Here is a 23145-nt window from a genome sequence, read left to right as displayed (position 1 = left end):
TGTAGTTTCCACTGCATCTAATATGAACTTCTGCTCATGCTGCGTCTCTTCTCATTTCCCCCCACTTTGCATGCATTTGGTTTCCTGCAGCAACCGACCTCTTTAAAGACCAAATGAATCTGCCAGATCTTTTCAGGCTGCTCTTATTTAGGGTTTTGAGCTGAAATAATAATTCACTGACTTGGCTCAGATTGCACTTTAAGTTCTCAGCAGCATTGCTGTCTGAGCTGGGTTTCATTTAATACATCTCTACAGTAACGGTGAAAAATGCTGGTTTGATGCTGGCACACAGCAAGTGACACCATTTGCGTTCAGAGGGATAATGGTTTCCATTTCACATCGGTTAAATCAGTAACCAACAAGAAATGGAAACCATAACCTCTCTGCAGTGTTTCAGTAACACACAGCCTGCGTGCTTTGTGAATGGTATTTGTCCACTTATGTGTGGTTCTCGTCCTCATCTTAATTGACAACAGACAACCCTTCAGCTGTGATGAAATGTGGCTCCTGCACTGCAGTAAAAATCTCATCAGGGTTCAGGGTGGAGGTTCACTTCATTTTAAGCCCCTGACCTCCTCCTTTGTCTGCAACCACCGGTTTGCATGCTTAACTTCAAACACCAAGTCTAATTTGTTTGTAGTATGTTGCAGATGTGTCTTTCTGTGAATCAATTTTCTATAAAGACCTTGTTTTCAAGTTGTTCTTGAAACGCGGTATGTCTCCAGATGACGATGATGAAAGTATTTCACAAAAGACCTTGCAGTCTTTTCAGTAAAGCTGTAAAAAATTAGCCTTAATTTTCAACTACATGATTCTTAAAAAGTCCCAGTCCTGCCATTGCCATCGATTGGAATTTGTAGATGCTAAAATTGTCCACTGTTCCATTCTGCAGCAGTGACGTCATTATATTTAGAAACAAAGGTTAAGAATGACACCTATGTGCTTTAAAAACCAAGACGTGTTTATTTTGTGTGTTATTCCAGACATATTGTCCACTGTTCCATTGATGTTTGAGATTCTTTGGCCCTAGATGGTCTGCTCACATGACACATGGCAGACAGGCCGGAGATACGGCTATTTTTATTCTATATTGGTATTCATGTGCCGTTCGTGTTCAGATTTGCATAAGTTCACAGTGAAGCATAACAGATATTCGTCTGGATTTGTGCGTGTTCATGTGAGGAGGAAAGTGCAGCTGCCATAATGTGAGCAAAAAAAACACTGGAGTATTTGTGCCTTTAATAGTTAATGTGTTGTTTTTTTTCCTAACTGTGCACAGAAAACTGTGGAAATTTTCCCCAGGTAAGTTTCCACTACATTTTAATGACCCAAGTTAGTCCAGTGGTTGTCAAGGAAATCAACTTTTACAAAGATGATTTTTGTAAATTTGAGATTATCATGCTGTTTATTTCTCCCAAACTTAATTTAACTGTGAAAATACAAGAACAGCCGAGCTGGCCTGCAAGTCAAAAACCAGGGCATAAAACCAAAAGTTCATTAGCGCCACTATAATCTCAAGGATAACCGAAGAGACTCATACCCTTGTTCTCATTTCTGTCAGAGAGAGCTCAGTAACAAAAGCCATTCCACACTGACAGATGTGCCTCACTCTTTGTGAGTTACACAATGTCAGAACTCAAGGTGAAATCTTTTTGTTATTGTTATTAAAAAAATAACCCACACTCAGTTTAGTCCAGTGTGTCAATCTGCTGCTGTGAATGAGGACAGGAGAAGACCAACTGAGAATGCCTTGACCTGTAAGATAGGCGTTTATTCTTTTTCTTGTAACCATGTTCTGTACATGCTCGCCAAGAAGTTAGCAACTGAGAGAAAAAAAAAAAAAAAAAAGAAAGTAAAAAAACCAAACAAACAAACCAGAGAGCAGGATTGAGTTAGTTCATTTCCATCCAAAAACATTTTTTATTGTCCTCCAAACTGAAAGGTTTACCCTGTGATTTGGCTTCTTTGATAAGCCAAAAAACATACATTGCATTTCCTCAGGTAGCAGTGGAGGCATACAAAGATCGTTTTGAGTGAGAGAAATTAATGGAAAGAGCAATACAGGATTCTCTCCTTCAAGTCACATGATGAGTAATCTTTGCATTCATGAGTAATGGAGAGAAGATTAATCTCAGATCACTGGAAGCTTGAGAAAGTAGCATCTGATCTTCATTAAGAGAGAAAGGAGGGAGAAGATGAAAAACAAAAACAAAAAAAAACAACCACATGAAGAACAGGGTCACGTTTCTTCCATGTTAGAAAAGGCCTGAAAACTGTCACACTGCTGAGATAGTTTCATCTCTGGTTGCCTCCAAGTTGTGTATCGCTTTTATGTAGAGCATCTGTAGTGTACACAAATGGACACTGGATATGCAATTCAAAACCAAAGTGCCCACAGTTGATAGAAAGCAAGGTCACATGACCCAAAACAGGTAATGTCACACAAAGGGGAGGGAGGAGGGTGAGATTGGACTTGAAGGTAACCAAACGCCGTCATCAGTCTGTGTTCGTGTGTGTGTCTAGTGTGTGCGGTGAAGTGCCGGCGATGCGGCACTCAGCACCATTAATGTACAGTTACTCAGGTGTACGAACAAAAAGAGAAAGACCTCCCCGTCTAGTGACTGTGCAGTTAAAAATGGGCACATGGTGATTTAAGCTCATGCTTAAGTTGTGGTAAACCATCCAAGCACTTCTTTAATTTATAACTATAAATACACAGCAGCGTTTTTACCAGAGAGGCTTCTGTCTGCTCCTCTCCCTTGGTGAGTGGAGTGTGTGACAAGTTTCTCTTAAAATGGCTAACTACGCTTTACTCATCTGCTAAAGGAAACACGGGTTATGTGGATTTGATTATCAACTTTCATATAGATTTTTCTATAATATATTTATATAGTTATTTTTCCTTTCTCTCACGCAGCCACCACTCTTGCTTTCACATTCTCTCGTCTCACTACTTTTATTCAATGGACAACATAAAACATGGGGTGGAGTGGGGAGCAACAGAGCTGAAATGACATGATCACTGACAGATGATCACTGAGAGGAAAAAAAAAAAAAAAAAAAAAGCCAAGAAGAACTGCAGTCTTTTTGTCATCCATTGGCAGTTGGACTGACGCCGCAGTCAGCCAGTTACAATGGTGGTTTTGAGGGGAGGGAAGGGCCATGTCATCAAAGAGGCGGCGGAGGAGGCTCTTTCTTCGTTGGTGCCGTTTTAGTTGTCGTCTTCGTCGTCTTGGTAGCTGGGGTCGTCTCCTTCAGGTTGAGGTTCTCCAGCGCCACGTCTAAGGTCATGACCTCAACACAACCCATGGCCTCGAAGTCAGCGAAATTCCGCAACGAACCGTGACAGTCATCCTCGTCCTCGGAGGAGGAGGCTGAGGCGTCCTCGTCTGGTAACAGTGTGGACAGCAGCAGCTCCGTCACGAACAGGCTCCTGTCGGCCCACTGGGCCTCGCACGCCTGGCGCTCTGCCTCAGACAGCCGTGGTTCGTTCAGCCTGCACAGAGAGAGACAGAAGGAGTGATGAGAATAAGAAATTTATTTGTAACATAAAAATCCTGTAACTACTTATTCCGCACTGAAAAATCCAAAACGTCTACTACTGGACACAAGATTTAGAGGTTTTTAAATTTCCACAAAGGGGCCAAACGTAATGCTTGCAGATAACTGCCTCAAACTAAGATTTAAAAGGAGTTTCTGATCACATGTTAAGCTGTGAACCAATGAGTGGATCACACATACATACTCAAACGAGCATGCACGTGGTTGTTGCTAATTTTTCCACTCAATTTCCACGTTCTCTGCACAGAAAGAATTTCTAAACACAGGTAATAAGTAAAATACATTTAAAAAAGAAAAACAAAAGAGACTTGAAAATAAAAACATTTAAAACTGGCACACCTGCTGAGTAGAAACTGGGAGCTATGTGCAGTATGCTGTGTGTTGGGCTCGGGTGGGCCCGGGTTAGGGCTTGGGTTGGTATTATGGTTGGCGCTTGGGTTGGGGTTTGCAGTGGCTGAATTGGTATTTAGAATAGCATTGGCTCGGCCGCCACCTCTGGTGGCATTTCGGGCAGTCTCCAGCTGTTGACGTGCTGCCTGGGCCTGCTGGCGTTCCAGCTGGAGTTGCATCTGAAGCTGCTGGAGCTGGGAGGCAGACGGGCCCGAGCTGAGCTGACCTCCTGCTGAACGCCGTACCCCCGACAACTGAGACAGAAGCTCTGGAGGAACAGAAAACAACAGTGGTCAGTGTAAAGCATTAAAGCTGATCATACTAACTACAGATGATAGCTCAATAATACATTTCTTTAAAAGATAGCAATATTTTATTATTTTCAAAATAATATATCAAGTCGGTCAAGCGTTTTATCCCTCAAAATATGCACTGATTAGTTATACTGTCACCAGCACACCAAATCAAAAGACAAATGTGATTTTCAGGGCTAAAACTCGATGAGCTGGATCAAGGGCTCAGCAGGTATAGTGGGTCATTAGAGAGGCGGCTGGTACCCGTGTGTGAGGCAGACTGAACAGGGTCCCTCATTATGGCACAGCTGGAGCTGACATGGCGAATGCCAAGCACTGAACCAGATTCAAATTGGGAACAGGATAATCAAGGAATTGCTACAGCAACAACTCTACCCACACATTTCTTTACCATCTACACAACACTTAAGTACATGCAGACACAAGTAGCAATGGTTTGTAATACCCAAGCTACAGCAGTTAGCTTACCCTTTTTTGTGAGGAGGAAAATATACTAAAGAAAACCTAATAAACATGCTACACCTGATTTAGTATTGAGCGCACTTTTTCTTTCCCTGTCAGACCTATATGATAATGCATATAACAATAAAGATAAATTAATCCTTTAGTGTCTTACTGTAATAATTTGTTGTCTGACTTGCACCTGGCTCTGCAGCTTCTTGCTCTACAATTATGTGCCCCACAGGAAGCCTGTAATAACAGGTGCTTTGGGACTGGGGACTAAGGGAAAACTACACACTGGGGAGCAGCATTTGAACCTTGGTGAGGTGACATTACTGGTTGGTGGGTTCAGACTATTTAAAAACTGCATCAAATGTACTAAAGTTAAGCTCAATAAAGCCTGGATTTCCAAGGGTTTTCGTAAAGTTAAAACCCATCGTTTACAGAGCTACCAGGATATTTTCCCCGTTTTTTGTTTTGTTTTTTTTTTTTTAAATAACACTTTCTGGTGCGGCATTTACATTTCAAGTCAGCGCAACATACGTCACTCATCGTTTACTGTCGTGCTGGGAGATTACCTATCATGGAAGAGGAACTAAAAATTACCCTGAAATGGCTTGGGTACTTTATTGAACCGTTCTTGCATACACTCATACTGAAGAAATCATCAGGCACTTCCTGAATCCAGTAAAAAAAATAAAAAAAAAAAGTTTTTTTGAGTGTATGTGTGACTAACCTGCTATGGGGTCCATGGCCTCTCTGCTGTAGTTGGAGCTCTGTGATGAACTCTGACTGGTGGAAAGCCCCCCTGTGGTGCTGCTGGTGAAATGCATGTTAGACCTGCGGGCTCGCGGGCCCCCTAACCCGCGCCCGGGGTGAAACATCCTCCTCACATGCCGCACGCCACTGGACTCATCGTGATGCTTGCCGTCAAGGAACAAAACAAGAGCATAATATTGATACAACTAAAAGTCAAAAATTTATGAATAATAAAAAAAAAAGTACAATTAAAAATAATCCATAAACCTCAAAATGTGCCTGATTGTGAATAACAGATATTTCTTGCTTATAAAATTGCTTTTTAAAAAACGAACAGTTAATAAGCGAGATGTAGCTCAAAACTATCGCTGCCACGCCTCTAAATGCTTCCCAGGACTTTTAATGAGCCATCTGCAATCAATACCTGCATAAAGCTCTCATGTCAACATAAACACAGAAGACAAAGAACTTTGCTGACTCGCAATCAAAAGTTATGGCTCTGTCAGTGAAGCTGTCAAAGGACTTGTTTGAGCTACGTTTCATTCAACTATATTTTTGCATTTGTGGTTTTCTTCACTGCACCCATTCAAAGTACGCTATAAATAGGCAGCCAGACTGCTGTTGTCAGTCCGAGTCTATTCACGAGTGTGCTTTTCAGCTGATTTCTGACAGGCTAAGTAGACAATCACATTTTAGCCATTTAGACAATTAGCTCAATTTAATGAATGTCCCTTTTTTGGGAGGAGGTGAAGCTTCTTTAACCTTTGCACAAGTGGTCATTTACTCATTTAAGTTACAATGTGTCTGCATTTTTATCCTCAAAGGAATGAAGGAGATAAGCATGCATGTCTGGAATCTAATTAGTTAAAACGCCTTGACAGAGCCTTGGGTTTATGCAAAGTTTAATAGCAATCAAGTAACGGATCAGATAAGAGCACTCCTAAGACTACTTAATTTTTTTTTGAGTAGAGAAATTTCCCAGATAATGCTTAAGTGAATGAAGGTCTTATTTCCTGCACTGATTTCTGAACCACTAACATGTTACTGCCTTCTGCAGTTATATCATCAACAAAAATCTAAATCAGGTGATAAAACAATGCAAATCAGTGTTTCCATTATACATTTTTTTCCTCTTTCACAAAACAAGTCTACTGTAATGTTTCTGTCCATCAGCACTTTTTTCTTCATCTCTTTTCTGGCATCTTACAGAGCCAAGAGTAGAAAAAAAACTGCAGCTTTTGGCTCCATGGATTTATATATAATGAGAAATAATAAAAGTAACCAGTAGAGGAAAACAGTACAGTATTTACAATATCAGTATCAATAAGGATCCAGATTGTATTGATAAATCCTGAGCAAATATCAATGACAATGCCACTAGGCATCAAAATCAGTGGAAACCCCTATGACAACCTGAAACAGCCAAATAACAAAAAAGAAGGGAAAAAAGCTGAAAACACAAGTGCCACTGATCTGTTTTAGCCACATTTCCTCATGCTATTAATTTACCACTTAATCATGTGTTCATATTTTTGTTTTTGAGGCATGATAATTAGTCCATGTGCCTTCACTGTCGTGCATTGTCTATGCACCAGATCACCAGCAAACTGCTAAAGATTTTATTAACATAAATAAAATGTTAATGTTAAAATGGCTTGTCATGCAGAGTAGGCTTTAATACTGTAAGCAAAATATCAACAAATGTCAGTTCCACTGAACAGATGCCTCCTTGTTGCAATGATCTTTAAATAGACAAGGGTAGTTCAATGACATGAAACTCAGCATTTCTTTCACAATGCAGCTAATGTCACTTCATATCTGCAGAGATGGTACTTAAAGTACTTGAAAAGGATATCAAGTCTCTGGGTGCTCTGTGTTCAAGTGTTAGATGAGCAGCAAAGTCATCTGTCACATGATTTGGGTCACCACCAGGAAGTGCTGCACATATGGGGCAGATCTAAATGACAGAAAAACAGAGTGTGCACATTAGTTTTCACAACACACACACACTTCACCTCACACTCAACATTCACCACGAGGTATTAAATCCTCTTAAACAAACACTGTGCTTAAACACGAAGAAATGTAATATCAGTAAAGTGAAACCTGCATGTGAAAGGAATATATCCAACAGAAATTAATTTAAAAGGCACAGACTGCCATCAAAACATCAGAATGCTGCACAGCACTGGCTGTAACAATGACATTAATAAAAACATCAATATTTTAATACCTTGTAAACTCTGACTACTATTTCAATGCCAATTTTCTGCAGTAGTGACAGACTGATACCTGCTGTGCTTTCTCACGCCGTCATCTGACAGGAACTGACACCTGAGACTTTATAATGAGAGATATCTATGGGAGAGTTTCATGACAGAAAGAATGGCAGCTAATCGTTCACAGTTCCATCTTCCTCACTTGTTAAGTGATATTTATCTTTAAAATTTATCTATAAAAATCTGTTTATTCAATGCTGTCATTTTTTCCCCAGGGAAATGTTTTTCACAATTTTTTCTAATGTAATCACATTAGAAATTTCCACAATGTGATAAATTTTTGTTTGTACATTTAAAAAGGAAGAAAATTCAAATTATCCAAGCTAAGCTGCAGTGTTGATTTAACCAGAGCAGGTAGGCAATTCCTCATATATTCAAAGAACAAGGATTTTGTGTCACTTGCAAACATAAGGAGACATTAACAGTGTTTTTACACAATGGCTGTCTGCACCTGTGGGGAAGACATACTGTTAAATTTCATTCATTTTCGAATAAAAACTTATTGAGAACGCCTTTAGCTACATATGTTCTTGGCCTTATATGGTATCTAAGGGGACTGTATGACTTTTAACAATTAATATACTAACTTTCATCTGGTGTTCCTGGACAGATTGTGCCTCCCCGGTACTTTCTCAGTCTCCCTGTCTGCTCGTGCGCCTTTCTCACAAATTGCACACATAGAAAACTAGTTCTCCCCTTATTAGAATGAGAAAACAAATATAAAGCCATAACTGAAAAATCATTTTAAGTCAACAGCTTGGAAAGCTCACGTGCAGTCTCAGCTGTATAAGCCAGTGGTGGTGGTGTTTTTGTTGACTGTACAAAAAGAATAAGCTATAAATAGAGCTGCAAAGTCTGCCATGACTTGCAATTTGATTCTTATTTCAGACTCAGAAACTGACTCAAGGACTTTCAACAATAATACTGTGAACCAAGACAATAAATATGACATAAATGCATGCTGACAAACCCAACAAGATCCTGCAATGTGAGGCCCACTCAGACACTGATTCAGTTTGCTTAGTTAAGATAATATTGAAGGAAATGCAGCTGTTAATATCTGCACAAACATCAAGTTTAATTTCATGGAGCACCAACTTACCACTTCTGTGGAGGTCTCTGTATGCTCTGCAGCCACATGCTCCTGCAGGGACATCTCTGTGTAGCCCATTCTGCCACAGTAGGGACATGTGAAGGCTTGGGGCTGCTCCACCGAGAAGGCTTCACCACCATAGTACAAGTCTGGGAGGGAATAAACACCCACATTCCATGTAGTGTCAGTTATGTAGCAACATTTAAATGCAAGAGTTTAAGTTAAAGCTACAAGTATGCTATAAAATGTAAACACAATTAAAGATACTCTGTTAACTACAGTATTTTTACCCTTTACATATACCAGGAAACATAAATAAACCCATGCACATGAAACCATCAGCAAGTAGGCCATCTACAGACATAGTTACAAACTACAACAGTCCATTTAAGAAGAACATTTAGCTCCTAATGAGAGATCTACTCAGCACTCCATTAGTTGTTTAAAAAAACAAAACAACAACAAAACCCACCAACAACAACAGAAAAAACACATACAACAACATTAGCATTAACTTTGGGGTTATGTTTGAGTTAAATATAAGTGCAAATTTCACTTTTCCTACTTTCATAGTTAACACTCGCAAATAACAAACCCCCTCCCCCCTCAAAATGGTGTTTATTACAGTTAATATTCATTAATCTATAAACCTTGATTAATATTGGTTAATGTCAACTGTTTAACACAACTAATCATAAACTTAAAGATCCGATATTTATTGAATTAAAAAATTTAAAGATGTGTTCCTTGCCACGAGTCTTCAGGGATAATCAATGAAAAGCAATGAAAACATGCATTTATAGATGCATGCTCATCTATATTCATTCTACAGTCCATAATACCATCTTTTTAAAAATCAACACTTGTGTTGTCCAGCAACACCACTGCTACTTCAAATTCTTCCTTAATGTGAGCATAGGTTAAATAATAAAAATAAATAAATAAAAAAAAGGTACTTCTGAGCTGCTTTAGGCAGTTTGATTTGCAGGTAAACTCAAAAACTGAGTGGAAGAAAAACCATCACTGGGCTGAATTGGGCAGCAGCACGTTAAACAAATTGGCTGAAGGTGTTAATGTGCGTGTGGTAGCCTGTCTCTGTGTTAGCCCTGTGTTAGACTGGCAATGATGCAAATATTTGAATTATTATTTGAATGCAAATAAGTCATCGCTTTTTCTTGATTATGGAAGCTTTTTTTTTCCTTTTTTAAATTTGGTCTTTACAAACATCTGTGGGGGAAAAAAAAACAAAACACCATCTTGATTTGACTCTAGACCTGGTGTGAAAGTTTCAGCTCTGAAAAAAAGAAAAATAAACTGAGCACAACGCTAAAACTATACCAGAAATTTTTAATGTTCACATACCCTGAATAGTTCTATAGAGGTGCTGAGAAAAGCTGCTGATACGGGTCATTTCACAGAGACCAATTTATAGCACACCTTTTCTTTCACATCGCTTTTTTTTTTTTAAAGAGAAAGAAATCACCTATTACTAGCTACATGTATGACAACAACTCATGGCAGGGGTCTCATTTCCCCAAATAATCAAAAGAATTCTAATCATCAATTATTTTTTTTTAGACATAGCTCAGTTGGTGGAAAACCAGCAGGCTCACTGAAAATGCTTGCAAAAAGTCAATAAAATATCACTGCCAAAAAAAAGAAAACCTCTTATTAAGCTTGCACCTTCTGTTGTGTTTTCAGCAACAGTTGCTGTTTGTATTTGTTTTTTCACCAGGCTGAAAAAGAGCATCTTCAATGTGTGAAAAGCTGAACGGTAACATATTTCACAACATCAAGACAAGAAGTAATAACAGAAGCAGTCGTCCAAAAGGAAGACAAATGGCCCATTTAATCGAAAGAAATTTGGATTGTACCACGCTTACCCGAATGCTTAATTAAAGAATTAAGAATATTAAAAGATTTGGAGAAGTTTAATCCTTACTGCTGCCAATATAAAATATTCCAGTTATGCAGTGATAAATCAAACCCAGAAGGCCAACAACACACTCCCAAAAACTCCTCAGGCTGAGTCAAATCCATCACTGTTAAGCCATTTGGGAGCAGCCTTCCCATCTGAAAACAAAAGCCAGTGCCAGGAAAAGATAACATACGACATTGCACTTTTGCAATCTTATAAAATCTAGTGAAGGGAGGTTTATAAAATTAAAAAACAAAACAAAACAAAAAAAAAAAAAACACTGCCAGTATTACCGCTCTGCCCTAACTGGCAGTCGTGACCATCCCAAGACAATTCAGTTCTTTAGCATTTGTCACATTTTAAAGGAAAAAAAAAAATACCACTGCACCAAGTTTGAAAACAGCTCATAATTTCTCCATCTTTTGTCACCCCCCCCCCCCCCCCTCCCCTTCCCCTTCCCTCATACACCTGGCCCATACCTGGACTATCACTCAACACACCATATGAGCACACATCATCCCTCTTTAACAGCTGATAAATTCATGTTTGATTGCTTGACAGTTTACAGTCCCTCAGTTGACTCGACAGTGAAATACAACAGGCAATTACCCTCTATGAGAACTGGCTTACAGGCACTGTGTCTGTAATTTGAGGCTCAGTATTTCAACTAATGGAGAAATGTTCATAAATTCAACTACACTCCATTCTCATTCCTGGTTTTTAGCTGACTGTCTGTTGACATGGATGACATGCATATCATCTTTACTTACCAAAGTCAACGCGGGTTAATATACACTGCATGGGATGCTCTGTCGTGTGTCTGGTTGTAGTTGCACCGCTCTCGTAGCACGATGCGCAAAGATCATAGTCGTAGCAAATTAAACATTTGTAACGTCGTCCTCTGAAGTTACCCTTTAAACATGCATCACAGCTCACACCTGAGTGAAGACAGGAGAACAGAAGAGAGAAAAGTTAGAAGATGTGACAGTTAATCAACTTTAATTAATTTTCAAAATCAAGTAATTGAAAACTTCATCTTTTGAGGATTGCCAGATTTATTACTGGATACAATTTATCACAGTTTCTCTGATACCATTAGGTTCACTGGATTACAACTGATATTTTTTTCCTTGTATGTCCACTTCAGTTAAACTGCAGTGAATAATATTCAAAACATACCTACATTGGAAATTTACAGAAACATTACCACTACATATTGTCTGGTTGGAAGATTTTAAAGTAATGGATATTCAGTTGATTTTTCAGTCCTGAGCCAGAATATTGCAGATCGCTGCAGAATTCCTGCCTCAACATTAAAACTAACACAATCGAGATAATTCAATGTTCATTAAGATAATTTATAATAAATATTAAGTGCACAGACAGCACTGTTTAGTCTGAACTGGGACTTTGAGAGAAGTCGACTCTTGTGGTAACATACTGGATTGCATTACTTTCTTGTGCATTTGTTTTGTTGTAGTTGGCTAAGCGTTTTGTTCAATATTTGCTTGTGTTGTGGTGGGCATAGGTGACTTGGAGTAGATTTTTGGCTATGTTCCTTACAAGTGTTTATTTATTGCACAATTTATAAATAAAGTGTTACTGTGTTACACTTAGTCCAAGTCCCATCAATGTTTAAGTAAAAACTACATTCACAACAGTGAATTACTAATTACCACTGTCTTCATTTCAGTACCTACATACATGTAATGCGCCATGTGAGATGGACTGTGGTCAAGTCCGGGCACTTTTTGATTGACTACGACAGTCGTACAGACACAGTGTACGCATGGCATGACACTGGTTTGTGTAACCCCCCCTAATATCTCCATTCATAACTATGAAGCTGTAAAAAGGTATATAAACGAGTGTGATAACGGTAACCCCTTCATGATATAACTCAGGCACAAACACCTTGACTGACAGCAAAGTTAAAAACAACAACAACACAGGCATGGCATGTAAAGGCCGCCCGGCCTAACCTTCGCAACCGGCTAACAATTTAACAACTTAACTCTTAGCTCACAGGCAAGTCATCAATGGTAGACTTTACCCAAGTCAATTTTTTGCCGGTTTGTGATCAGAAACGTCTTCTAACAACACTGCAAGACATCTACTCAACACTAATAACTAACAAGGTTGGCCACAAGGACGACGTGAATGTTAGTTTGCTAAATGTTAGCTTGCGAAACTTGATTCAGCAGGCCAGCAATGACCAGGAAGGAGGCTGAAACTAGCTAACGTTTACGACATACAAGTTTCAAACCCATAACGCCATCTGGGTCGCGTTCCACGCTTCTGTTTCCTATTCTCGACACTCCCCTCGCTCCCCGGCTCGTTAAGGTTAACCTACATTACCCATCTCCCAGGCTAGCTAGCACACTTAGCTAAAGATACGGAGCTCCTTCCGCTTATATGTCAGCGTTGTTTTGGTCAGTTAAAACAGAGTAGTGCATATGTTCTGAAGAGAGAAGACCAACTCCAAGAGTCCGTTATGATTAGACACCAATTCTCCCGGCAGCCATAATGTGCCCCCACGAAATTTCACTGCAACCTCGCTGCTAACACTAGCCTACGTTAGCTAGGATGAGCTGCAAACTAAGGAATTCTCGGCTAGCTAACATTAGCTAGCGGTGAGCTGTCATCGTTTTTAATCGCAAATCCCGTCTCTGCTTCCACCTCCGTGCTAAAGCACCTTCTTACCTTCATGACGGGACATCCTAGCGCAGCCCCTTGCTCGGGCTCCTTCGCCTTGCAATGCAAAATAATATGAGTGAAGAGAAGAGAAGCCGGGGCTGGCTGGCTCTCCCTGGCCTCTTCCCTCATGAAGGATCCGGTCTGGCTCGCTGCCCCCTCCCTCTCCTTCTCCCTCCGCCTCCTGCTGTGTCACTGTCCAGTGCATTGTCACTCCATGCACACGGTGGCGCTGTTGTTCCATTTTATTTTTTTTACCACAAATGCTGCTTTGGGTCGCTTGTGGATGAACTATAGTGACCTTAGTTCTCACTTTTTTAATTTACCGTGAATTTCAGCATTGAAAATTCTCACAAGTGTTTTTTAAATCATTAAACAGGAGGTGCAACTGGAGTTGGAACAGTTGAAGATAATGAGATTTTCATTGTGTGACCAGGAAGGACGGGATTAAAGTGAGGAAGAGCTCCGGTTGAGCAGGTTCATGAATGTAGTAAAGGACAACATTGAGCGGGTTGGTGTGACAGATGACTGGGTGTTAGGGATAGTTTGAGATGGATGCAGATGAGGTGTCGTGACCTCTAATTATTGCTCATTCCAGTTCTACCCACTTTATTTAATTTTTAGCATCATCAAACAGCCACAGCATTAGAATAACTGACAGATTAGGTGAATTTTCATCATTGCCTTACAATGAAATGTTATGCTGGGTCAGGATATCAGGTGGAATAATCTGCTCCCACCAAACCAGATCCAAATCTCAAAGGATCCTCTTCCAACGCCCCCAGATCCCGGGCCATCAGGATCACTAACGACTCCAGCCATCCTGCTTACAAACTGTTCAGGCCACTGAGGTCAGGGAAACGCCTCTGTAGCCTGAAAACAAGAACTGAAAGGTTCAGGAGGAGTTTTTACCCACAAACAGTGAGACTCCTCAATCAAAACACAAATCGGACAACATGATGGACAATTCCATACACAGTATATAATTTTCCTTTGAGTTTTATCCTTATTTTTATTTGTACTTTATCATATACATCTGTATTTATGTAAATACGTACACTATAGCTCTTAACTATTACAGCGTAATATTTTGCACGATATTATACATTTTTATACTTTTATATAGATATTTTTTATTATAAGTTTAGTAAGATGCACAGTCGGGGGGGGAGTACTTTTTAGCCGGAAAAAACATTTCACTGTGTGTTGTACTAGTTATAACTACATGTGACAAATAAATAAAGAATTGAATTGAGATCATACATCCCTGTCCTGGTGCCAAAGCTTGTTTGGTGGGTGCCCATACAATATTAGTTGGGAGGCTTGATTTGATCATGTCAGCTACTGTCAGATGCTCCCTTATTCACAAATGGTCACCACAGCGGGTTGCTCAGCATGATGATTTGGCAGACGTTTATACACCAGGTGTTGTTCCTGATGCAACTCTAAAGGGATCTACTCCCCAGACCAAACCAAGGATGACCACACATAACGTCAAAAGGTATTTAATCTTGGAAGTTTGTTATTTAGTCATTTATTTTTATTCAACACACCAAGACTGAGACATCTAAAAGCTTTGTGTGTGAGTTCTGCTGAGAAGCTGCTGCTGCCAGGATGTCATCTCAGTGGTCTGCCAACACTGCAAGCTTTGTTCTAACTTCATGGCTCAAAATTGAAGTTTTTGACAGTAATTTAAGGAAGGAGTAACGGCTGCACTAGATGAAGATGTTTAAATTATACTGGAGAACTGCTGATTATTTTTGTATTTCACAGTGCCTCATTGTTGCTTCTTGCCAGGCAGACCTTGTAGAGCGAAATCAAGACAGGTCAGCAAAGTGCAGAATCAAACTGGCTCACACATTTGGCAGCTTGCTGAGGTATGTGGATGGAAAGAATAACTTTAATTGTGCATGCAAAGCTATTTTAAATTTGACGCAAATGTACAACATCAGCTTGATTCTGGGAAGTCCACAAGCTTTTCTTTTCTTTTTTTTTAATTTTTAATAAGAAGCAGAAAAAAATAAGTTTATCTGGTAAAACATATATTGACCTCTAAACTACAATCTTTCTAATTTTATTATTTCCACAGCATACAGAGAAATGTTTAGTTTTAGACCTCAAACACCTTGGGGAACTCTATAATACCCCATGAAATTGTATCTCATATTTACTTATTTGCCAGAGGTGAAAGAACACAGGGCAATGCTCTACTACTGGAAAGTTTCCAAACATGCACAGACGTCACAGAGGTAATCATCTGACCCACGCCTTTTTTTCCACATAGATCTCACACAGCACAGTGTGATACCTATATTAGCACAGTATATGGGCTTGGAAAGTAAATAAATACTTTGCAGATCTGCATATCTATGTCTCCAGTCTTACCAAACAACTTAACAACATAATTCCAGCCAGACTCATCACATGCACCTGAAGTCCACCAATCATATTATATCTATTCACATCCAGCGTTGCTGGCTCCCCATTCCCGAACGCATCCAATACAAGATTCTGCTCCTAAACTTCAGACCATTTTGGCCTTGTCTTTTTAACTTTGTCATCAAAGCGCTCAACTTAAGCTATAGCCCTCTGATATAATCATTTCTGATCCTGTACATTCTGGTCATTTTCAGGTGAAATCTTAGCATCTTCAGCTTTGCCACCTCCAGGTTTACTCCTCAATTTACGACTCACAAAGACAGTGAATTTTTTTTGTTATAAGGCAACCTTGAATGTTTTGAAAGGCACCTGGAACCCTCAGGGGATCAAGTAATGTAGTATTGAGTCAGTCAGGTGCATTGTCTCATCTTATCACTTGAACTTTAGTGCCCTACTGAAATCAAAACATATACTTTCCTATACATTTTTATATAAATGGGTGTTAAAAATACGAAAAGTTACTTTGGACTGCCCTTTGTCACACAGTGTCACGCTCCTCCATTCAAGAATACATTTTAGTGTGTCTTCTGATTTTTTTCAAAATTGTAAAAAAAAAATTCAAAAAGGACATAATTTCTTGGTCAATTTGTGCAGTGAAGCACTATGAAGGATATGGGTTATTGGCATTTCCATCACTGCTTGTTTCAGTGCACTGATGGCTCATTGTTAGTTTTTCATTTACGTAAAGCTGTACTGTGTGTACCCTCATTTGATTGCACGATGTGATAGATTACACACGCAGTGACATCTTAGACAGACAGACAGACAGATAGGATCTGTGTAGTTATAGTGCCTTAAGGTAGTGAAAAAAGCAAAATAAAACATAAGAAATTGCGCTGTAACTATTTGCAGAGATGCGTAAAAACTTTTTTAGATGTCAGGTATCAGGCGCTGTTGGGGTAGCAGATGACACTTCCAGCTGGTGATGTGTGCACACAAAAAACAGTGGTGTCACTTTAACAGGGACCTTTGCGTGAGTGCACCCATTCTTCGTCTCATCAACTGAAACTGGTTTGCGAGCTAAGCTGATGATTTGGCAGCATGCCAGGCAGGGGGAGAGAGACCCCTTCCTTCTCCATACAACCAGCAGCCTTTTAAATATTCCTATAAGAGCTCCCATTGGATATTCTTTGTATGACTGGATTTTTTTTTAATGTTGGTATTGTAAAAACGCCGTCTCGTTTCAGTGCGTCTTTCAGCGTTCAACTGTTTTTTGGTTTTTGTTTGCTTGTTTCTTTTTTGAGAAGTAGCGCCTCCTGGATTCCTGGAACATTTCTATTTGAAGTGCTCTCTGGATGAGCAAAACATAAAAAATAATTTAAAAAAGAAAGAAAGCGTATTTTCGCATTCTCTTTGGGTGTCTTGGAGTTTTCTTGAATTTTTGTCTGCATATTCCTTTCGCGTCTTTTGTCATATGTTGCCTATTTTTACCCTCATCTGTCCGGTAAGAAAACAAAGACGGGAATTGTATGATCTTCAGACCAATACAAAACAATTAATTGCGTCTGACGCCTATACACCCTTTAAGGGTTAAAGTGAGATAGGCTACTACGATTCATTCAACCTTTCCACGCCTTCAACGTAAACAAATGGGGGCTTGGCCAATAAGATCCGCCATAGATCAGCCGATGATCAGATGACCGAAAGGAGAAACTATTTAAAACTGTAATGACACGCTTCATTCACAGCTTACACATTTCTGGAGCCGGTTCTTAACAGGCGCACACGAAAACGCATCACCGGCTCTTTTGTTACCACTGAATTTCAATCGCTCACCAGCGCACCTCGTTGCCGGCAGTACTACCAAAAAACATTTTATATCCTAAGAAAGCTTTCATTTCGTCCACACTCATCTGTGGCTGAGAAATGAATCATAAAAGCGTTTTAATCAGGATTTTCCTACTATGTGCTTATCCTCTTTTTTCATCAGCAACTGAGGAAAACGCCGTTCTTAAAGGTAAGAAATGGCTTTTTTGTCTATTCATTCGCTAATTGCTCTCTAAAATAAAGGGAGAGGGTGAAAACCTCACGTCTAGCATACAGCGGGGTATATATCATAAGCCTGAGAAAATCCTAAAATTCTCCCACGTCTCGCTTGATTAATGCGCGTCATTTTTAGACTAAATTACACATTTGAACAAGTGTGGCGGGCAGAGCAAAGCAGAAAAACTGGAATGGATTTAAAGGACACGAGGGCGACGCGTCCTTTTTGGAAGGAGTCTTCAAGTAGAGCCAGGACACAACGCCACGTCTGTGCGCTGCCCTTGGAAACATGTCCTGCTGAATCCGCGTTTTACTGCAGACTTCACGAGATCGTTTTTATTACCCAGCTCAGCTGAAATCATTTTGGTCTGTGTGGCCCATTGGGGCGTTGAGTTCATGTTGAGCACACTGTGAAGTTCCTTGACACAATGTGCGATGTTGGCTATAACTAAAACTGATCTTTACTTGCTGCGAGGGTAAACCAGACTTCATTCGGTTCATTAAGAGCGTCCTATTCAAAACCAATTCGGACTGTACATCTTTAAAATCAAGCACGGCTGCAATTATTTTTAAACTTGGAAACAGTCGGCTTCTTTCACCAGGCGTTTTAATCTCAGGCTTGAGACAGGTATGCTAAGTTGTGGCATAATTATGAGCTGTAGCTGCAGATTTGTGAAAAAGATGAACTGAAGAAGCATAGCGATGACTTTACTGCTTCTTGAGTCCAGCTTGCACCTAACCGTTGTTCAAGAGCAAATCTTGGCAGCAAAAGCAGGTTTATTTTGTTTTTCAGCCCCTAAAGGCTGAAAATAAAGACAATATAAACAGTCGATTTTTATATTTATTATTGTGCATTTTTCTCCTCAGGTGAAGACAGTGGGCAGAATGACTTGTCAACAGACAGCCACTCTGTTGCTGGCATCATCAAGTACAACATGAGAAAGAGCTTAGATCTGGAGCAGGAGGGCTGCTACCTGAAAACTGGCAAGAATGACTGTCTAGAGAAATGTGGCTTCAATGCTACAGCCAAGACTATCTTCATCATCCATGGCTGGACGGTACATATGAATGATAAGCATCTGTGTAGTTTAGGTTATTTCTTTGGCTTCCTAGGTCACTTTCTTGACTTCAGGGTGAATCAAGCTTAAATGTTTTAACTATTTATTTTTGATTGTTGGGGGTAGCAGAAAGATGCTTACATAGTTAACAGTCTGACCAATGACTGACTTCTGCGGTCCTTTCCTCTTAGATGAGCGGGATGTTTGAACACTGGATGCACAAGCTCGTCTCTGCATTAATGCAACGTGAAAGTGAAGCCAACGTGGTGATTGTTGATTGGATATCAAGGGCCCAGCAGCTATACCCTGATGCAGTCAACCACACTTATGGTGTTGGCCTTGATATTGCAGCGCTGCTCAACTGGCTTCAGGTATGTACAGTAATTTAAAGAAGCTCCCACCCACCCAGAGTACCAAAACTAAACATTCAAATATTAGTAATGCTTCAGTGGGTTTCTATTCAGCCTTTTCTTTTTTAAACTATAGAAAGTGAAAACTGATGTGCAACTACTTAATTGTAACATCCCAGTGGACACCAAGGTGCACTCGTGCATAACTTTATCAAAGGCAAAATGGCTTCATTTGCAGAACTGATGTATAAATGGCTTTCATCATAGCCTTAAAGTGTAACATTGTGCTTCTGATATAGTACAACATGGTTGCTCCATTTCTGAAATCTTTTTTTTTTTTCTTTCTTTTTTTTTTTAGCGTAATATACTTGTTTTGTTTTTTTGCTTTGAGTACCTTTTTGTTTGTATGGTTCGTTTTCCCAATTTCCAAATAAGATCAGTGCATTTAGCACTTCTAAGGCAAAGACAACAATTCCCATTCAGTGGGACTGTTACAAAATTTTATCAGTAAATAAAAGGCAATTCAGAAAGCGTTCAGGCATCTTGCCATGTAGTTGTAAATGTAGACAAAGAGTGTCACTGAGACAGAGGGTGGAGGCGCTGCTCCATGGAAGGAACTATCAGTGGATTCTGTTCGGGTTAACTGAGCCTGGCTCAGCTGCAGGCACAACTCATCATTGGCTGAAATCCAGGCTCTGTCCATTGTAGGCCACTGTGGCAGCAGCTGACATCTTTATATATATTTTTTTATTGTTTCCTGAAACAGGATGAGCACCAGCTCCCTCTGGAGAATGTCCACCTGATTGGTTATAGTTTAGGTGCTCATGTGGCAGGCTACGCAGGAATGCATGTACGAGGGACCATTGGCAGAATCACTGGTAAGTTGGAAGTAATATGAGCCAGAAAAAATAGCCCTTTAATTTGAGGGTTGCCTCATTTGCTTGACCTTTCTAATCTTTGTTCTTCATAGGTCTAGACCCAGCAGGACCGATGTTTGAGGGCGTGGAGAAGGAGAAGCGCCTCTCACCAGATGATGCCGACTTTGTGGATGTTCTGCACACATACACTCGGGAGGCTTTGGGTGTGAGCATTGGAATCCAGCAGCCAATTGGGGACATTGATATCTATCCTAATGGCGGTGACGTGCAGCCGGGCTGTGGACTTGGGGACGTGCTGGCAGTGGCAGGAAGTAAGTGGCTGAAAGTCTTTACTTTTGCATGTATCCCCTATGTTTTTAAAAAAAAAAAAAAAAAAAAAGAAGAAAAAGAATCCTACTGACCTTTAAACTATAATCTACTATACTCAACTTTTCTAGATTTCATGGAGGTGATGAAGTGTGAACACGAGCGCGCTGTGCACTTGTTTGTGGACTCTCTGATGAACAAGGAGCACCTGAGCTATGCCTTCCAGTGCACTGGGCCCGACCGCTTCAAGAAGGGAATCTGCCTGAGCTGTCGCAAAAACCGCTGCAACAAAATTGGCTACAATGCCACAAAAATGCGCAAGAGGCGTAACAGTAAAATGTATCTGAAAACCCGGGCTGACACACCTTTCGCAGGTGAGATACAAGAAGAATGAAATGTGTGAAATGTTATGACGTGTACTTCCTAGAGCAAAAGTGATAAGCAAGTACTATAACCCAATCTGTTTTCATATCTTTAACCTCTATATCTAACTTGTTTTATGATTTTACAGTTGCAGTGTAAACTACTACTGTACACACACCTACACTAGATCAAGTATTAACTCTTGCTTTTTGTTCAAGGCTACCACTACCAGATGAAGATGCACGTGTTCAACAAAAAACAGTCTGATGATGCTGATCCCATCTTCAATGTCAAGTTGTATGGCGAGCACAAGGACACAGCTGATATGTTTGTTGACGTGTAAGTTCAAAACCTAAACCCTTCCTGCCAAACCAGTCTTCTTTCACAATGTCTCAACATGACAATGTGTAAATCGCTAACGGCTCAGTTACAGTCCTTCTGTATGCACAGTGTGGTAGTTGTTTTTGACTGAATGTTGTACTGAGAAACAATCAGATTATTTCTATACATTTAGAATTTTCAACTCGAGTGCTTGTTCTGAATTTTTTCAAAGTGGTCTTGGGCTGTACAACAAATTTGGTGGCAGACTGAAGCGAACAGCAGTTTTCATAAATATACAAGCGTGCCAGGGCAATATGACAGCTCTCTGAAGACTGTTTATTTTAGAGGTCTACTTTAGTTGCAAATGCTTGATCTTAAAAAATGGTGGACTTAAACACAGCTTCCTTTTAACGTGGTTTTTTTTTTTTTAAACAAATTTCTTACTACTTGTGCAGCCGCGATAACACCATTGGTCTGAACATGACAAACACCTTCCTGGTTTTTGCCGAGGAAGAGATCGGTGAAGTGCTCAGGATCCGTCTGAGTTGGGAAGGAGAATCCGACTCCTGGAGCTCTATGTGGAAAAACATCAAGAAGAATTTCTGGGGCTGGAACGCCAACCCTTCCAAACCCGTGCTTGAAGTTCGTCGGATGCGTGTGAAAGCTGGAGAATCACAGAAAAAGTGAGCTGAAGGGTCAAAACTGCAGTTGCCAGTCTTAATGGTGCAGAATTAATTTTAATTAATCTGTTCAGACACTGACTGATGCTTTGTGGTGTTACAGGTATGCTTTCTGTGCCGAAGACTCTTCAAAAACAGAAATCTCTCCAGGGGAATATATCAATTTTATTAAATGCCCTGATGGCTGGGATGCGAAACCGAGAAAACGGTATGAAAAGTTGAAAAACTGGAAAAATTCAAATTTATCATTACCTGGTCCTGTAACTTAAAGTTGTGTTTATGGTGTATGTAATTATTCTGCTCTTTCTGATCAACAGGGTGCCCATGTAACAATTCGGCTCTCCCAACAACCAATGCACCATCACCATGGGGGAATCCAACATGAATCAGGAAGAAGCTGTGCCCTCTGTATTTGAGCACTTAGGCTTAATCAGCACGTGGTGAAGGGGGAAAGTGGGCGGGGGGGTTCAGCTCTAGTGGAAGGTTTCCACTGACTTCTGAAAATAAGAACGATGGGTTTCTCTCAGCATGCGGCGGTTGCAAAATGGTGCACAGCCTGGAAGTGGTGGCACTCTCAACTGTGTGGGTTGCCTGAGAAGTTACAGAAAGTTCCTCTGTGTGGACTAGTGAAGTAGAGATTTCTGCCAGTGGACACACCAGCAGTTATAGTCACTGTACTGTACAATTTTTAAAATATTTATTTATGAATAAATGAAAGCACTGCAAGACAACCTTATTTATCAGAGCACACCCCATAATGGAGCGCATGTTGAATGAGTTTCTTCGAGATGCAGTATTTGTGTATTAATGTGCGTGTTTGTACCTGTGAAGTGTGCCTTTCTGCTGAAAGAGATTACTGATACACTGTTTAATTGAAGGAGATGTCAGTCTTATTGGATCCTACCTTTCTGTGCTTTTGTGTGTAGTTACTGTATGTGACTTACTTTTGAGGGGATGTGTCTGTACATAATGTAAATACATTTGTTTCTTTTGGAGAAATAAATTCACACTTTGTTTGTAGCAGCTTGTGCCTTGTCCATCATTTCAAGATTAAATCGGTGTTGTGGCCTACTCACAACATAGAAGATGAAACTATTTAACCTGAAGATTCACTTTGATTTTTCAGTAATCAGCGCATGTATATTTGTCACACTGTCATGTTCATGTGACATTTCTGTATGACTCAACTTTAGGAGAACGCTGAAAGTGAATGTTTTCTGAAAAAGACTCCACTACTGCTTGTGAGAACATGCTTTTACAGCTCACACTGCAACTGATGCTTGAACTTCAAGCGCGCCTGTTACCTCCTGTGAGGATT

The 23145-nt window shown here is 40.1% G+C and overlaps 2 protein-coding genes across 2 annotated transcripts; one reads left to right on the top strand and one right to left on the bottom strand.

Moving 5' to 3' along the window:
* Window positions 1-1740: 1740 nt before the first annotated feature.
* LOC147317733 (E3 ubiquitin-protein ligase KCMF1-like) lies at window positions 1741-13693 on the bottom strand. The gene is made up of 7 exons (XM_086315042.1): window positions 13459-13693; window positions 11526-11693; window positions 8847-8986; window positions 7321-7422; window positions 5443-5623; window positions 3901-4219; window positions 1741-3496 (listed from the first exon to the last, which is right to left on the bottom strand). The coding sequence occupies exons 1-7, from the start codon at window positions 13691-13693 to the stop codon at window positions 3169-3171; spliced, it is 1473 nt and encodes a 490-aa protein (XP_086171168.1). The 3' UTR covers window positions 1741-3168.
* A 3408-nt stretch (window positions 13694-17101) lies between these two features.
* On the top strand, window positions 17102-22847 carry lipg (lipase, endothelial). The gene is made up of 10 exons (XM_086315035.1): window positions 17102-17845; window positions 18739-18929; window positions 19121-19300; window positions 20046-20157; window positions 20250-20468; window positions 20595-20837; window positions 21045-21165; window positions 21603-21830; window positions 21931-22035; window positions 22145-22847. Exons 1-10 carry the CDS (start codon window positions 17755-17757, stop codon window positions 22155-22157), a joined length of 1503 nt encoding a protein of 500 aa, XP_086171161.1. The 5' UTR covers window positions 17102-17754; the 3' UTR covers window positions 22158-22847.
* The last annotated feature ends 298 nt before the right edge of the window (window positions 22848-23145 follow it).

This window comes from Aulonocara sp. 'chitande type north' Nkhata Bay, linkage group LG12 (genome assembly GCF_057382095.1).
Source record: "Aulonocara sp. 'chitande type north' Nkhata Bay isolate Kocher_YH1m ecotype deep benthic linkage group LG12, A_spYH_male_GT1.1, whole genome shotgun sequence".
NCBI classification, from domain to species: domain Eukaryota; kingdom Metazoa; phylum Chordata; class Actinopteri; order Cichliformes; family Cichlidae; genus Aulonocara; species Aulonocara sp. 'chitande type north' Nkhata Bay.
This window is presented reverse-complemented; position numbering and strand designations above follow the sequence as displayed.